General features: G+C 48.4%; 1 protein-coding gene across 2 annotated transcripts; it reads left to right on the top strand.

Annotated features, from left to right (window-relative positions):
- Positions 1-729: 729 nt before the first annotated feature.
- LOC114870365 (pyridoxal kinase-like) lies at positions 730-14,575 on the top strand. 2 transcript variants are annotated; one of them, XM_029174875.3, is made up of 11 exons: positions 740-1,195; positions 5,547-5,601; positions 9,559-9,663; positions 9,854-9,937; positions 10,398-10,432; positions 10,700-10,785; positions 11,643-11,688; positions 11,772-11,883; positions 11,972-12,108; positions 12,186-12,252; positions 12,475-14,575. In XM_029174875.3, the coding sequence occupies exons 1-11, from the start codon at positions 1,115-1,117 to the stop codon at positions 12,588-12,590; spliced, it is 924 nt and encodes a 307-aa protein (XP_029030708.1). In that variant the 5' UTR covers positions 740-1,114; the 3' UTR covers positions 12,591-14,575. The 2 variants fall into 2 exon arrangements, with proteins under 2 accessions (XP_055358816.1, XP_029030708.1); XM_055502841.1 differs by lacking the exon at positions 5,547-5,601 and having other exon boundaries at positions 730-1,195.
- The last annotated feature ends 329 nt before the right edge of the window (positions 14,576-14,904 follow it).

Below are 14,904 nucleotides of genomic sequence, written 5' to 3'. Positions count from 1 at the left end.
CCACCTCTTCCATCCTTCTGTATCCAGACTGCTTTTGCTTGGAACCAGTTACAGCCGTTATGGGGCTTCTCTGTGTGCTGAACGCTTGTAGCTCGTTAAAGCGGCGTTTTTGGGAGAGTCGGTCTGGTTTCGGTCCCGAGGACGTGTTCGTGAAGCGTCTCAGACACCCGTCATTGCGTCACTGCGCAGCAGGTGGCGCTACTTCAGCGCCTTCCTTCCTGCGGTGGTTCCGCTCCCACCTGTGCGTGTCTGAGTGCGCTCGCTGCCTCGCGCCTCTGCTGCGCGTGCTGTGCCGTGACAGAGCCCAGTCAAGTCCCCCTCAGTCACGACTCCGTGATGGAGACGCCGTGAGTCACATCTACGGCGGACCCATGCGGCCTGAACGCAGCACCAGACGGGCTCCTTTGGCCACTAAGTCTGAGTTCAAGTCTATCAAACAATTCAGCTGCGTCAAGAGACGCAATGGAGTGAAATCCTGCAAAACCAGAACACATCAGCTGTTCAGGTTCACTCACGTCCAGCTGTGTTCACTGGGATGCGCTAACTGGCGCGGTGGTGACGTCATCGGCTTTAGACGGTCACAAAGATCGCCTGCGTAAAATAGCGGCGTGCGTGCGTGCGCGCGCGCGTACACCTTTGTCCTTCAGTATTTGTATAGCTGCACGTGACCTCCCGGTCGTTTGGGCCGCTCGCGATACACGTATTTTCGTTTTAAAGACGCCGTTAGAGAAACAGTAACATCAGAGGGAACAGCGCCGTTTGCGGCTACGTCAAACCCCAGTGTGTCTTCGTGCGCGCGCTTCTGTTTGTGGAGCCACGCGCGCGCCTCATTACGCACGCTCCGAACGCACATCAGCCGCTACAACCTCCACGCTCTCTCTCCCTCTCTCGCTCGCTCACTCACTCACTCGAGACGCACGCGCGCGCACGAACCGCCATCCTGCGTGTGACACACACAGCTGATTAGCTAGCTAGCTAGCACGCCAACTAACGGCGCTTCTCGTTAACGGGCGGCGCAGTGGCTGCATACGCGTTCCGTCTCCGTATTGTTATGAGTAGTCGCGGTTGTCGCTGAAAACCGGACTGCGTCTGTCCTCGGCGACCGGGAGCCGCCATGGAATGCCGTGTTCTGTCCATTCAGAGCCATGTAGTCCGGGGATATGTGGGCAACAAGAGCGCCTCGTTCCCGTTACAGGTAAAGGCAACATCCATTATCGGACAGCCGGTGGCGAGACAGTCGGTGTCGGGCACGAACCTGCCGAACCGTCTTGGTCCAGTTCTGACTCTTACCTCTATCACTAAATTGAATGATACATTTATTAATTTCTCGGGATAATACGCGCTAATTAAAGTTGTTATAACTGTAGCTAACAGCAATCGGTCAAACTGTCGTCGGAAGATTTAATTGTGTCTATTGTTTGTTGTCATTTCTCCGCTATTACAGTAGAAAACCACAATTGACGCGAAATGAAAACCAATTTTGACAGTATAGCAACGTGGATGTCAAGCAGTCAACACAATCTCACCTCAATCTTTCAGAACATTTGGGACATTATTACACGACGACGTCAGGGGGCACTTAATTTAACGAGCGGCTTTTATTCTTAGACCGATAAAGGTTCGATCTCGACTAGAAACCGGTCTCTGTCCGATAATGGATCAAGGGGTATTTAACACTTAATTGCCCATCACGAATGGAAATGGAAGTTCTGCCATATAATGTAAGGACACATACGTGGTTGAGGAGCATCTGGGATCGATGAGTAGAGGCAGAGATGCGGCTGCTAGTCTGGTGTTGGTCAAACGACCCCTTCCTGGATCAGCGATGAGGGTCAAAGTCCCGTTTGCCCAGAGGCAGGTGAGGGTGATGGGGAATCTGCACCCAACCTGTTACCAGGCGTCTTTCTGCGCGGGCCTCAGATGGACACGTCTGCTTCACAGACAGACGGTGCAATAGTCGTGATGTGCAGGTTGAGACGGTCAGCGCTCCAGGATGCACTAAACTCCATTTGTTGCCTTGACTTTGCTGCGTGGTGCCTAACAGACCAACAACTGCTCCAGCGTTCGGGATTCATTAGGATAAAGGAGTCTATGCGCATTTAATGCTGTGCTACATTGATCCCATTGGAAAATGTTGAACCAAAATCCTGCAGACGATTTCAGACTTATTTAAATTGTTCATTTCACGTGAGAGCAGCCGGCTTCATAATAATATTCTAGGACGAATGTCATTTCAGCCAAAGGTCAACAGCTCTCAGCTATCCAATATCTGTAATTAGTGATTAATGTGCACAGTCCAATCAGATACTAGCCAACATGAGAGGAAATTATATTGTCATATTCATGATCTCATTAACATACGTAATCATCCATCCAGCCTCTGTTCTGTATTAAACCCCTAGAATGTCTTGTCATGTTTTAGTTTGTACATTGATGACCAGAATAAAAGCTTTCACAATAAGCCACTGATTTGACATTATGTGGAAGGACACAGAGGTCACTGGCTCCTCTTCATCATGATATAGATGGTGGCTTCTTTTCATGATCCCTGTAGGTTATAGCATCATTGCTTCAGGCCTGTAGTTTTCACACGAGGGTTCTGCTGATGCTTATAGTTGAATGTTCTGAGCACTGGGCTAGTGTCGGCCACAGTACACGTGCCTTCATCCTCAAAGACAGTCACTTGTTGTGAGAAGTGCAGAGTCTATTTTTAGCCGGCAGCACCCTGGGATTTATTTTGCGGTTATCCTAATGGCTGCTGGGCCTTGATGCATGTCACCAGGGTTCAGTGCAGCCACTAATGTGCAGCTACTACGTCTGATTAGGCTCTGAGTGGTACAAGACAAATGTTAAAATAATGGTTAGCAGTGCAGCTTACCACAAGCTTACACCAGACGCTGATGTCCATCAGCTCGAGCTGCTTACAGCTCATTTAAAGTAGCTCACCTTAACTTTAATGTTGACGCATTAAGAAGGACTGATAGTTGCATGCAGCTTAAGGATGAGCCTCTATCATGAAACTTCAAACCTTTGCACAACAGCAACTTGATGATTAGCTTTGGTAATAAATCTTCAAGTTCCACAAAATAAAAAGTCTCTATATAAATAAGTACCGTCAGGTTGCAAACGTCAGAGGAATTGGTCTCATTATAATTCACTCTTTTCTATTATGTGACAGTTGGTGGCTCAGTATGACGTCAGAGCACAGTGATGTAGTCCAGAACCCAAGGATGCATACAAAGAGCACCTTTTCCCTAAAAATGGGCCATCAGCCTTTTACTGTCAGTGTAAATTTGGAGTCAGACGCAGTCAAAACGCACAGAACGAGCCGACGTCACATTGATATGTTTGCAGTTGTTGAAGTGCATTTGGCTGCTGAGTGCTGCAGTCGCTTTGTGAATGAAACACTGCTTATGCTTGTGGATATAACAAGAAAAGGCAAAGCTGACAAGGTGCTAAATTTAGCCCCCTCGACCAGAAATCCCGCAGGTCAGTGAAGGAAGTGCTCTCATCATTGGGAGTAATAACCATGATTCAGTCGGTGCTGAAGATAAGGGATAAGACGGTAGTGGTGGCGTCAGCGAGCGTGCAGGGCATCCCTGTCTGTGTCAGGAAGGAGGCAGGCCCAGATTGGCTGCCGCTGGATTCCTCCTCATGACGTCACACGAGATAGAGACAAGCTACGTCGGAGCTGGGAGGGACAGATTCAGCTCTCACATAGAAATACATTTCAAGATGAGTTCTTCTGCAGGCACATGAAACAGAATAATGCATTCACAGCCAGAATTCATCAAGTGGGTTCATCCTCACATAACAATTCTTTCACTCAGAAATAATGGGTCACTTACAGTAGATCATCTTGGATTCAGCACAGATGCAGGTCTTTGGCGTGACAATATATCTGTAGAACTGCATGTAAACGTAGTTGCAGTTTTGACAGTGAAGAACAAGGAAAGGTACAAAAATGCATCGCAGACGTTCTTGTTATCACACAACTGCTGAACGCTCTTGACTGTTTCAGCTGTAGATACTGATGCTTTTGCCTCCCATGTTCCTCAGAGGAGTGAAGCCCTGTGAGGAGATGAACAGTTCATGATTGGTGATAAGCTGTTAAGTTGTTCTGTTTGGAGCTAAAAATAATTAGTGGATTAACTCAAAGGACAATGCTCAGTTAGTTATCGCAAGCATGTGCACGTCACTCTGAATATACACTAATATCTGCACTGAGCTTGACTGAAGGTGAAGGTTAATTCTGTTAGAAGTTTGTGAAGCCAAAATGCTGGACTGTTGTAATGTGGTTAATATATATAGTAATATACTCACACATAAATATTTGCCTTCGCCGACAGACTCCGTGTTGCTGTTGAATGAAGCCAGAACTGAGCTAAAGGCTACTGAATTTGAAGCTTTTTTATTTGGACGATACAGATGTTTAAAACACCAATTAAAGTTACAGGCATTCATCCCTAATTGAGTGTCTGACAGCTCAGTCACGATGCAGTAAATATATAGAGTTTGTGTTGACTCCGATGTGATCAGCCCATACTGAGACACGTGCTTATTAAAGACAGCGTCTTCAGTCAGAGGGTTTTCCTGGGCATTCACCAAAAGCATTTGAAGGGTTCCTTCAGAAAGGCAGCATGTTTACTTTCCTTTCCTCGGTTCCTGACTGTACTTAAGTGGAACCTTTCCAGTCCTAGTAAACAGTGCATCTATGTCAATGATTGAGACTTATGAGTTAAGAGGAAAGCAAGTGAGTTAAATAACAAGGTAGTAGCAGTTGTTTGCCAATCACATCTAAATAAATAATCATTCGTAAGCGAAAGTAACTGTAGTTTGTGGCGTCATCACCTTCCACCATCTCTCTAAACAGCTTCAGGGTTGCATGACCTTTGACCTTCCTGGAAGTTAATTCTCTTTTGGAGTTCAACAGAATTTTACAAATATTGTAAATAAGAGTTTCATCCACTAGCCATTGTTCTCCACATAGTAGAGAGTTTGCATTAAGCAGTGCAGTGATGCACAGTTTGTCCAAGGTCAGTTAACATCGGTCCTTCATTCTCTGGAATCGCTGTTTCTCGCCTCTGGAAGCAGTTTCTTGTATCTCAAAGCTACAGTCCATTGACAAGAACAAAGAAATCCTTCACGCTGCCTGCTGCCGGATTATAAAATTAAATAAAGTCATTCAGATAACAGTTGGCTCCGCACGTGGATGAGTCATGTGTCTGTCCCTAATTAGAAGGAAAAATGTTCTGAGAAAGAGCAGAACGTGGTTTCTCTGTGTGAATTCTGTGAATGTTCCAGCTGATGTAAAACTGAGAGGGTGTTTTTTATTTAAACATGATCACAGGCAGATGCTAATTGATTAAAACAACCTGAAAACAAGCACAATGATTAAAAACACCAAAACTGGGACATAACACGTCAAAAGACGAAGCAAGCAGTAGCTCAGAACTGTGCGTGCGAAGGCAGGTTCATCAAAGCAAATGTATTTTACACATTCAGCACTTCCAGTAACTGTTGACTGACTCTGACTGTGTTTCCAGGTTTTAGGGTTTGAGGTGGACTCCATCAACTCTGTCCAGTTCTCCAATCACACAGGTAAGACTCATGAAACAGCATATTTTGCTGTGCTCTTCTCTCGGGGTGTGGGGGCGTCGATGAGTCACTCGCTGCCTCTGGTGTCGTGATGAGGTGTTAGCGAGCGTTACAGAGTAGATTGTCTTCAAGGCCGAGGCCGCGCTGAGGCTCATGCGTGTGCGGATGGGTGAGTCAAGGTTGTAGGAGGTCAGTGTGTGTGTCTGACGAGGAGCAGTTCTCCAACGCTGCGCTCTCGCTCCGTCGACGTCTCCGGTGGGACTGGTCCCCACTCACCATTAGTCATAATAATGAAAGAGAAGACGCTGGAGCTGAAGGTGTAGGCAGCTGTTCCCTGAATGGAGAGCTGCTGTTGGAGGAGCCTTCAGGCACATGTTGTCACTGCTTCAGGTGATTCATGTCTGTCTGTTGTAGTGTCTGTACGTTAGAGCAGCTCGGCTCACTGTAAACAGAAGCTCCTATAAAACCTGTGGTCTGGCTTCATATTTGCCTCCTCGTTTACATACAACCATTACCTTACTGTAGGTCATTCACCAACCTTTACATCTCTGCTACAGAGAACTGCTTAATAAGAAGGACCAGAGGATCGTGTACTATTAATACTGTGTGCTCAATGTGTGTATGATAATAAACTATCTATTGTAAACTACAGGTGTCGTTACACAGATTATTTCAAAGAGCAACAATCAACAATCAAGAGCAATAATCATGGATGCTTTTGTCCTGATGCATCATTCCTGCAGGTCACATGTCGTGTAATGTTTGGATGTAATGGCCAGTCCCATGAGTGAGCATTAGCACTGTGGCTCCTTGTCTCGCTCTGCTGGGTGGCCTGAAGAATGAAACAGCCTGGTGCTGTGGAAGCAAACACATCTGCCCAGCTGTTTCTTCTCACACAGAGTCCTCACAGCATCAGCACACACTATTGCTGTATTATGTTTGTTTGTTAAGCGACTTCCAAATCATAAACAGCTTGAGTCTAGTTCTCTAAGGCCTTGACTGCTTCATAAAGAGACGTGATGAATACAGTAATAAACCTGGCAGTGGCTTCTCTGCTCTTTTTCTCCAGTCTTTATCACGCTGTTGTTTTGTAAAGACGAGGTGACCGTGACCCCTCATATCACGCTTGTCTGCTTTCTCGTGGTCTAGATTGAGTGTACAAGTAATCATAACCATTCACACAGCATTACCCGTAACCAAGCAGCGTTCAGCTTTAGTGTAAAAGGTCACCAGGCTGTTAAACACCTGATTGATGACAGTGTTTGTTACAGTGTACTGCTACGAAGGCGGCAGGTTGGACATGGATTTAGTCATTCATTGTTACTGTGATGGAGGAAGCTGAGCTTGAAGTATAGTGCTGTGATGTTGCAGACTAGGGCTAAAGATAATTGCAGGTTTCCGTGTAGAATAAGTGTTGTGTGGGTGAACGAGGGACCAATCAAATGGTCGACTTAGCATTTTAGCTGTTTGGAAGGACATGTATCCAGTTGATCTTCCATTTTCTAGATGAACTATAAGCACGACACTGGGAACGGGGGGTTTTAACCTGGTTTGGTGTGTGAAGGTTCTCGTTCAGCCGGGTGAGGGCATCTGGAAGCTGCATGTCTGTCCTCTCATCGTGTAAAAACAAATGTTTCTTATTGTACTCGTATTATTGCCATAAGTAGAAGTAGATGGTGAAACAGCTGAGGACTGAAGATGAAAATCAACAGCAAAAATCCTCACTGCAACGTTTCAGTTGTCAGAGACCTCAAGATATAAATTGCCAGAGCTGAGGAGCGAGTTTAATCAGATCTTGTGTATTAGAAACCAGCTTTTGCCATTCCTCTGAGGAGGTGTGTAATTTGATGTGACATATTGAAGAAGACATTTTCTTCTGAGAGGGAGCGAGTGGCTCAAAAGAGTGACAGAGGAGGTGAATAGAGTGTGAGACAGGATGGAAATGAATTGCAGCGACGGACAGTGGGCGGTAGAGCGACAGACGGCGGTAGAGCGACAGACGGTGGTAGAGCGACAGACGGCGGGCGGTGGAGAGGGAGACAGCGGTGGAGCGACAGACGGTGGAGAGGGAGACGGCGGTAGAGCGACAGACGGCGGGCGGTGGAGAGGGAGACGGCGGTAGAGCAACAGACGGCGGTAGAGCAACAGACAGCGGTAGAGCGACAGACGGCGGGCGGTGGAGAAGGAGACAGCGGTGGAGCGACAGACGGTGGAGAGGGAGACGGCGGTAGAGCGACAGACGGCGGGGGGAGAGGGAGACGGTGGTTACGACAGACGGCGGTAGCGACAACGCGGTCGGTAGCGCGACAGACCGTCGGGCGGTAGAAAGCACATACGGCGTGCTTTGGAGGGAGACGGCGGTAGAGCGTCAGACGGCGGTAGAGCGACAGACGGTGGAGAGGGAGACGGCGGTGGAGAGGGAGATGGGGGTAGAGCGACAGACGGCGGGCGGTGGAGAGGGAGACGGCGGTGGAGAGGGAGACGGCGGTAGAGCAACAGACGGCAGGCGGTGGAGAGGGAGACGGCGGTAGAGCGACGGACGGTGGAGAGGGACACGGCGGTAGAGCGACAGACGGCGGGCGGTGGAGAGGGAGACGGTGGTAGAGCGACAGACGGCGGGTGGGGGAGAGGGAGACGGTGGTAGAGCGACGGACGGTGGAGAGGGACACGGCGGTAGAGCGACAGACGGCGGGCGGTGGAGAGGGAGACGGCGGTAGAGCGACAGACGGCGGGTGGGGGAGAGGGAGACGGTGGTAGAGCGACAGACGGCGGGCGGTAGAGCAACAGACGGCGGGCGGTGGAGAGGGAGACGGCGGTAGAGCGTCAGACGGCGGTAGAGCGACAGACGGTGGAGAGGGAGACGGCGGTGGAGAGGGAGATGGGGGTAGAGCGACAGACGGCGGGCGGTGGAGAGGGAGACGGCGGTGGAGAGGGAGACGGCGGTAGAGCAACAGACGGCGGGCGGTGGAGAGGGAGACGGCGGTAGAGCGACGGACGGTGGAGAGGGACACGGCGGTAGAGCGACAGACGGCGGGCGGTGGAGAGGGAGACGGTGGTAGAGCGACAGACGGCGGGCGGTAGAGCGACAGACAGCGGGCGGTGGAGAGGGAGACGGCGGTGGAGCGACAGACGGTGGAGATGGAGACGGCGGTAGAGCGTCAGACGGCGGTAGAGCGACAGACGGTGGAGAGGGAGACGGCGGTGGAGAGGGAGACGGCGGTGGAGAGGGAGACGGCGGTGGAGAGGGAGACGGCGGTAGAGCAACAGACGGCGGGCGGTGGAGAGGGAGACGGCGGTAGAGCGACGGGCGGTGGAGAGGGAGACGCAATAGAGCGACAGACGGCGGAGAGGGAGACAGAATGAGCAGCAAACAGCAGCGGCGCTGAACTGCCACACCAGCGTATGATGACGACTGAAGCGGCTCTTATCTGGGGGCCTCGCTCAGCTCTGACTGCTCACGTCTCTTTTTCAGCCCCTTTGGCTTTTCCCATCTTGTTGCTTAGCAACAGAACCCCACCAACACGTGATCCAGCAGTGACTCACCTGGAGCTGCGACATCACGGTCCTGCAGCAGACAGTCACACATGCTTACAGTGGCATCACATGACTGTGAATTAGCACATACGGTGCTGAACACACGCGTGCAATCCCAGAAGAGAGACACACACACACACACACACACACACACACACACACACACACACACACACACACACACACACACACACACACACACGCATTAGTAGCGGGTGCTCTCGTCCTTCCTTGGTCGTCCTTGCATCCCTCTTCCTGTGGGCTCAGACCTGCTGTGTGTGTGTTACCTAGTCTGTGTTTAGTTTACTGAACTTACAGCCGCTGCACCGACCTGCTCAGGCAAAAGACGTTGGACGCTGTTTAAGAATGAAAGTCACAAACTGTTGCAACAGTACAACTGCATTCTCCCTGTTGTTGTGTCCGCAGGTTATTCCCACTGGAAAGGCCAAGTGTTGACAGCGGATGAGCTCCATGTCCTCTATGAAGGCATCAAGCTGAACAACGTTCACCACTATGACTATGTTTTAACAGGTGTGTACTCAGCAGGTCTGCAGTTTCCATTATGACATGTGGCTCCATCACTTCCCTGAACTCAGCGGGACTTTAAAGCCTTAAAGCAGAAGCAAAGACGTATCCAAAGCATTTCAGTTACTTTATGAAACGAACAGGGAGCGTGCGTCAGTCGATGGCTGTAGATCCTCATGATGTGTGCTTTGGCTAGGGTATACCAGAGACACATCCTTCCTAGAGATGGTGGTGGACATTGTCCAGGAGCTGAAAGCAGCCAACCCCAACCTGGTGTACGGTAAGAAACCATTGGATTTCAGGGCAGGACCAATGATTCCACTAAGGCCTTTGGTGATTGTTAATAGAAGACAGGTTCACGTGTGTGTTTGTGCTGTTTGGTGCACGTTTTATTTTGGCCAACTCTTCAGCCCGCAGGCCTTTTTATCTTGTGTTTATGGCGTTTACTCAGATCACTGTTGCCTCACAGGATCCACTGTGCAGAGTAATGAGCAGCCTGACATGCATCATGTGCTGTGCATCCATCACCATCACTTCCTATCTCCATAACTATCAGAATCCTAAAACGTCGCTGTTCTCTGGACTTTTACAAACCAGACATCTGCTATCTGTGTTTTCTCTCTCTGCCTGCTCTGGTGTGTTTTCATCCACTAATCCACTTTCATGCCTTCTGTCGCTGCAGTATTTCTGTAATGGGCTCGTGTAGCTCTGTGCCTCAGAATGTGTTCCTGTCGTTTCAGTGTGCGACCCTGTCCTTGGCGATCATGGATCTATGGTGAGATTACTGGCTCTGCGCCTGTTCTTAGCTGGATTGTTAATAACAGTTAATGTGTGTGTGGGAGGGCTTCAGTGTGTGTGTTTGTGTTCTGAGACATATTTCTCTATTGTGATCTGACAGAGCAGCATATACACAGTGACTCCATTCATTTTGTGTCACTTTGAGCCATGACAGATAGAGGTTGTGTACTTGTGGGTTTGTGTAATCCACCATCTGTGTCTTGTCATGGTGGGATGTGACTGTGACCCGTGTCTCCTTCTCCAGTACGTCCCCCAGAACCTTTACCCAGTCTATAAGAACAAGGTGGTTCCTGTGGCTGACATCATTACTCCTAACCAGTTCGAGGCTGAGTGAGTACATCTTTATGTATAGTTACGTGTGTAAATGTGTGTTCATGTCTAACCTGATATATTTTTAAATGATCTCTGCCTCAGTGAGTCTCTGAACTAAAGCTCTGCTGCTTATATAGTCAAAGTGTCTTTATGTAATTTCACTTATGCTGTTATCTAATACTTTTATTTTGTAGTGTCAGAAATTGAATTTGGGAACGAATGAAGGGGATCTTTCTTGCTTTATCTTGTTTTATTGCTGTAAACATATGTTTCGTTCTGTACTTTGGAAGACTCTCCTTTTAATGGTTTATGTTTGAAGCAAAGATGCTCAGTTTTCTGTGCTTCCCAGTTACTTCCAGCTTTATGTTTAAAGCAAAGATGCTCAGTTTTCTGTGCTTCCCAGTTACTTCCAGCTGGCATCATCAGACGTTGAGTAAATGATGATCCTTCTACAGCAGAACTGTCCAACCCTGGTGCTCCAGAGCCGCGGTCCTGCTGGTTTCCCATCTCTCCCTGCCCCAGCTGATACTGATCACCTGACCAGGTGTGTTTCTCCAATCAGCAGCTACAGTAGCTGATCACCTGGTCACAGTAATGAGCAGGGAGTTGGAAAGGCAGCAGGACGGTGGCTCTGAAGGACCAGGGTTGGACGCCCCTGTTAAACGCCATGTAGAAGGCGTCTGCTGTTCAGCTGTGAGGATGCTCCATCTAGTGGCTTGTCCTGCTCAGTGACACAACTCCTTTTTTGTTTAATGGACGTTGTTCTGTTTTTTGGTCAGTAATAATAGTCAAATTCAGTGCTTCAACATTTAAATGGGATCTTCGTTGCTTTATTGTTTGTTTCATATTGGTTATTTAGTTCTCTTGTGTTTTAGATTATTGACAGGTAAAAACATCAGCACAGAGAAAGACGCTGTAGAGGTAATGCACCACCTACTACGTCATGTTTCTATAGAACGATGGATGCTTCCTGCTGACTGAACACGCGGCGTCTCTCTCTGTAGGTCATGGACCTTCTGCATGCTATGGGCCCAGACACAGTGGTCATCACCTCCTCAGATCTGCCCTCCAGACTAGGAGACCGCTTCCTCGTGTCTTTGGGCAGCCAGCGTCACGGTGGGCAGCTTAGAACAGACTGCGTTGAACATTCACAGTTTTATGAAGTGTAACCAGGTCGGCTGCTTCACACGCTGTGTTCTTGCAGTTCGTCCAGACGGAAGCAGAACGACACAAAGAGTTCGAATAGAGGTTCCCAAAGTGGATGCTGTGTTTGTAGGAACTGGAGACTTGTTTGCTGCTATGCTGCTAGCGTGGACACACCACTACCCCAATGACCTCAAGGTGGGAGAACAGCACATGCAGAGTTAAACACATACCTCTACAGCATAGTTACTGTGGTGCTACTGTCGTCCGCTCAGACGGCCTGTGAGAAGACCTTTTCTGTGATGCACCATGTGATCCAGAGGACCATATCTTATGCTCACGGTAAGACAAGTCTTAACAAGTTGTTAGAAGAGTTGCCTCGACATGTTTCTGTCGTAACTTTCACAGTTACCACAAATTAACATGCCAAATAAATATAATAAATCAATAATAATAAAGATCTAGTTTGATGTTTGCGCCCAGTGCGTAGAAGCGTTGAGTCGGTTGAGGTGATGGATGTTGTAACGTCTCTGTTTTCTCGTATTTGCCCACCCCTGTTCCCAGAGTTAGCAGGTCCTGGTCGGAGGCCCAGTCCGCCCCAGCTGGAGCTCAGAATGGTTCAAAGTAAAGCTGACATAGAAGACCCAGCTATAGTTACGGAGGCCACAGTCATATCCTAACATTACCCACCCACGAGACTCGTACTAACCTCGTCCTCACCCATAAGTCTCTGTCATATCACGGTAAATCAACACTTTAGACCAACAACTCCTCGCCCACACTCATGCCCCTCATAGTATTGTATCCCCTTTAGTCTGTTCACTCTACGCTCTTTACCATTGAACTCCTCCGTGTCTTGACCCTTAAGCCCTGAACCCGGTTTAGGAACCAGAGCCATGGATGGACACGAGGTTTGGTCCAGTTAGACTGTGCTAACATGTCTAACGAGGTATGTGAGTCCGAATCCAGCCGCCCTCATATGACTTAATGGCACAATATGTAGTGAATCTAAACAGCACTTCCTGCTGTTGCTCAGCACAAAGCCAGACTTTTGGACACGCGTTTACGGAGCGGCTTCGTTTGGGAAGTCATTTTTAACCTGAGCTTTAATCAGGTGCAAACAACAGAAACACATAAATTCCGAGGTGAACAGCGACCTGACGTGACCTGATGCCCACTGCCCTAAATCCAAGCCTTCCACCTTGTTGCTCTGTTACTGCCACTCTCACATACTGATCCAACGCTGTCGGTCTATGGCTCTGTCTGCACCCCCCCCCTCCCCCCGTCTCACAGCCGTGACGTAATGGTGACCAAGTCTTACCCGAGACCCCGGAAAATTAACAAAGGAAAAAAAAACGCACAATGTATAGTTGATGTATAGATGTTGTACTATAATTGTAATGTATGATATCTTCTATCTGATCTGTCTGTTGGACCATTGTGTTGATACTACGGTACTAGACACCACAGGCACTACAATATCACCCAAACCACAGACATTTGGGCTGGTTCTGGCACTTTGAGAGGCTCCAGTGGCTTCAGCCTTTGTAACTGTGGTAGTGTGTAGTTGAACTGCCTCCATCTCCACGTAAAGAAAAAAGGGCAGCCTGAGCTGTCTGAGCCATTCACGGCACACATCAGTGCCAGAGCCGACCCAGGCTGGGCTCCTCCCGGCCCAGCTCCGGCCCAGAACCCTATATCTGAGCAGCGTGCCACTGGATTTACTGGACGCCTCAAGAGCCTGTATGAGCAGACGCTACATCAGCTGTAACACTGCACCGTGGTCACAGGAACAGGAACCTTCAGTGTGATGCCAGGAGTTTTATGTTTTAACTAATGTGAAAAGTAAAGTTCATGCTTTCATCACAGCCCAGATTTCACAGTCATTGTGTCAGTTGGACATTTTTGTCATTTACACTACAGTCATGCCTTACCTGCTCCCTGGAAGTAGGTTTTCAGCTGACTTGAGGTTTGGGGTGGAGTCATTCTATGAAATGACGCTGGACGTAAACCTACCACAGCCTGGGCATCAGTCCTGTGTCTGTTTCCACAGTGGAGTGCGGTGGGAAAACGTGAGGAGAGCGTCATGTGCGACAGTGGTCATGAGCTGGTTTCAAACCAATGATGTCGCGTTGGCACGTGCCTTAGCCCGCTGAGCTACCAGGGCCCCAGAAACCAGATTCCAACCTTTGCTTTTGTTTGCTTGTTTCAACCTCCTCTTCTCAATGTTTGACCTTCAACTGCAGGAACAGCTGCAAACTTATCAACAGTTAACATAGTAGTTTGGAAACCAAAGTGAGTGGAGGCTTCAAAATCAAACCACATCAGTCCAGATGTTGTCAGTGTCCCACCTGGGCTGGATGTAAGGTTCTGGGCAGACCAGTGTCACTCTGTACTGCTGTCGTTTCTCTATTGACTGTACTGTGATACTGCCTTAGGAACCTAATATAACACCACCACACTCACTGAGGGAGAGGAGGAGCGAGAAAACCAAGGACGTGTCTAAATGCAGGTACTTTAGACGACAGCGTATGAGAACATGACTTTAGATTTTGGTTCTCAGTACGTAGAAATAAATGTTTAGGGCTGCATGTTTACACTAGCAGTTTTACTTCTGATTAATTTATGATTTAAAGGTTAACGTGAAATTAAACTTTTAAGTTGATCTTGTGCTGAAGACCATCTGATGCAAACACCTCATATTAGATACAAGCACATTAGCGGACTAATGGCTTTGGAACAGTGATTTTTAAAACCCGTAAAACGATAATTGTTTAAACAGATTCTTGTAGGTTTCATTGTGCGTCTGTAGCACTGATTGTCATGTCGATGACAGACTGCAACATCCGTGTGCTTTCAGCTCTGCACCATCCAAGCCTCCGCCTCCTGCTAACAGCCAGTCAGCTGTGTTCCTCCCCGTGTCCACCTGCCGTGTCTGTGTGTGAGAGCGTGGTTGTAAATGTGTGTATAGCTCTATATCAACGTCATTTAGGG

This window comes from Betta splendens, chromosome 15, assembly GCF_900634795.4.
Source record: "Betta splendens chromosome 15, fBetSpl5.4, whole genome shotgun sequence".
In the NCBI taxonomy this organism is placed as follows: domain Eukaryota; kingdom Metazoa; phylum Chordata; class Actinopteri; order Anabantiformes; family Osphronemidae; genus Betta; species Betta splendens.
Note: the sequence above shows the minus strand (reverse complement) of the source record. Positions and strands in the feature narration are given on the sequence as shown.

Bases quoted from the DNA above. Each gene is read 5' to 3' on its own strand.
- LOC114870365 (XM_029174875.3), top strand. From the start codon at position 1,115: ATGGAATGCCGTGTTCTGTCCATTCAGAGCCATGTAGTCCGGGGATAT. The intron at 11,689-11,771 runs GTAATGCACCAC...CTCTCTCTGTAG, and splicing joins CAGAGAAAGACGCTGTAGAG to GTCATGGACCTTCTGCATGC. The intron at 11,884-11,971 runs GTGGGCAGCTTA...GTGTTCTTGCAG, and splicing joins TTTGGGCAGCCAGCGTCACG to TTCGTCCAGACGGAAGCAGA.